The 2,268-nt window shown below is 33.4% G+C and overlaps 2 protein-coding genes across 5 annotated transcripts in view; both read right to left on the bottom strand.

The window, feature by feature from the left end:
- LOC111385885 overlaps positions 1-1,235 on the bottom strand; it is a 3,792-nt gene extending 2,557 nt beyond the window's left edge. For 2 of the 4 annotated variants that reach the window (XM_023010310.1, XM_023010311.1), the window contains exons 1-3: positions 915-1,235; positions 791-826; positions 453-623 (exon numbers count right to left, since the gene is read on the bottom strand). In XM_023010310.1, coding sequence (XP_022866078.1) covers positions 453-623; positions 791-826; positions 915-1,139 — 432 coding nt within the window. In that variant the 5' untranslated portion in view covers positions 1,140-1,235. The remainder of the gene's footprint in view (positions 1-452; positions 624-790; positions 827-914) is intronic. The other 2 variants (XM_023010308.1, XM_023010309.1) reach the window with 2 other exon arrangements.
- Positions 1,236-1,897: 662 nt separating this feature from the next.
- The window catches only part of LOC111385886 (60S ribosomal export protein NMD3-like), a 5,823-nt gene continuing 5,452 nt past the window's right edge, over positions 1,898-2,268 (bottom strand). The window contains exons 3-4 of the mRNA XM_023010313.1: positions 2,071-2,105; positions 1,898-1,950 (exon numbers count right to left, since the gene is read on the bottom strand). Coding sequence (XP_022866081.1) covers positions 1,898-1,950; positions 2,071-2,105 — 88 coding nt within the window. The remainder of the gene's footprint in view (positions 1,951-2,070; positions 2,106-2,268) is intronic.

The following is a 2,268-nucleotide window of genomic DNA, read 5'->3' on the forward strand; positions in this document are numbered from 1 at the left end:
GTGGCTGTTTGAATCAACTCACCAACAAGGAGCAAAATGTTAGAGGCTGTTGGAGTTAATGCACACAGCTTATCAGTAGGAATTGAGGAATTATAATATGCTTTTTAGAATTTAATCTATAAATGAGTTGTCTTAATAGCTCGTTTGGACAAGGAAGAGCAAACATAAATATTTTCTCCAATTCATTGCTTCCTACATTTCCAATAATCTCATTTCTTGCATTCATCAAGGTAATTCAACAAAACAATAAATTGTATATAAGGCCAAGTCTTCGTGACATTCCTTAATCAATCATTCCTATAAATTCAACAAAGCAACATCTTGACTCAAGTCCAGATTTTGAATTTTCAGGAAAAAAAAAATTTCTGTCTCAATTTCGAATTGATTCAAATTCCAAACCCCAACACAAACATTCTAAACTCCTTAAAATTCACAAAATAAACAATTCTTACCCCTAATAGAGCTTGAAGATTGGCTGCAGGATTCTTGCCAGTACTTTTCTCATACCCGAGAAACGCAAGCACAAAGAAACTAGTATAGGTCACACCATCAAATATGCCATAAGCAAGAACAGCAGCAAGCCCTAATTTAGCCAATTTCGAACTCATTTCTGCTGAATTTTCCTGATTAAAAAAAAAAAAAATACAAACCCCCATAAAATCAAAAGTCATCATATGGGCTTCCAACAATTTGCATAAAAAAATCAAATATTGAAACAGGTTCTTAAAAACAAAAAATAAAAAAAAATATCATCACGGAAAGGGAAGAATAAAGAATGAATCTTAATTACCTTCCATTTCTGCCACAATCCTTTGTTTTCTTGATTCTAAAAACAAAGATATACAAAAAAGTAAAGGAAAACAAGTAGAAGAACATTATTACTTTGGATAAACACTGAAGAGAAAGAAACATACTTTACTCAATTCTTGATTTTCTCGTTGGAAATTATCATCATTTAGAGCTCCTGAGCTAGCAGAAGAACAACTCACAGAAAGATCTAAAGACCTTTTGCAATGGCATTGAAAAACATCAAAGACTGAAATTGTGCCATTTTTCTTACATTTGTAGAAGTAATTTTTATAGATGCTGCGGGGGACGGATAATTTTGTGTTTGGGGACACCGTAACTGCAGCCCACATCTCTCAAGAATGCTGCTTGGTTCGCTCACGGCTAAGGGCGAAAGTTACATAAATTCATTGTTAAAGTAATTTCTTATTGTCAAATATGTTTGGATAAATAATTCTCGTCTTATTACAAGTGAATCAACAAACAATGAAGCAAATTATTTATTTCACCAAGTGATGTGTCGTTTTAGCGTAATTTGCCTTTCCTTTAAGATTTTTTTTTATCGTTATTGGTTTGTATCTCCTAGGATAAAAACTAATCAATTTCACGTGTTGTTTTGCTATACTATAATTTGATTTTAACTTTTGGCTTCGAAAACTTGGAGGGGAATATGGAACTGTGTCATTCTATTCCGTAGCTAAACATCCAAAGCATAATTGCACTCTCACGACTCTACACCTAATGAGCAAGATGCATTGGACAAATCAGAGGCATATGATGTGACTCGTTTCCTAGCCTTTAATAAACGAACAATGCAGCGTAATTGATGGAGTTATTCCTTCATTTGGACGAGAATCTTCCTACACGTTGGGTAGATGAGACGCTAATAAACTATAGCAACACCACAAGCTCGACTTTGAGAACCAATGCATATCACGGCTCTCCCTAGACTTAGTAAGAAAAACGAAAGATATAGTGCAATGGATAAAATTACTTTGTTAAAGATATAGTGCAATGGATAAAGTTACTTCGTTAGAAAGCTGTACGGAATTTAGATACAACCATCTGTCAAATTACTTGCTTAAAAAAGGGGAATTTATTTTAAATAAACTCAGTTCATCTCCGTATCAATAAGATAATCCAAAGCAAAAAGAATTTGGATCCCTGGGACACGGGTGTATCAAACCCAGTGCTACTCATGCAAAATGACTTCTCTATTAATGTAAAACACTAACATGAGATACGTTAACTTGATAATCGAAGTGTCATAAATTAATCACTAACCAGCATCAAGCTGATTGTTGCAAGAATTAGAGAAACTATGAGACAAAAAGGGACACGATTAAAGATCCAAGCTTGGGAAAAGTCAAATGCACCAAATTATGTAAAGACAATATTGAAGTTTAACTTCAACCAACACCCCCATTAAGGGAGAAAAAAAAAAAAAAAAAAAAAGAATTGCTTTTTTAAAAGAAAACCTTA

This window comes from Olea europaea, unplaced genomic scaffold (assembly GCF_002742605.1).
Source record: "Olea europaea var. sylvestris unplaced genomic scaffold, O_europaea_v1 scaffold3327, whole genome shotgun sequence".
Taxonomy (NCBI): domain Eukaryota; kingdom Viridiplantae; phylum Streptophyta; class Magnoliopsida; order Lamiales; family Oleaceae; genus Olea; species Olea europaea.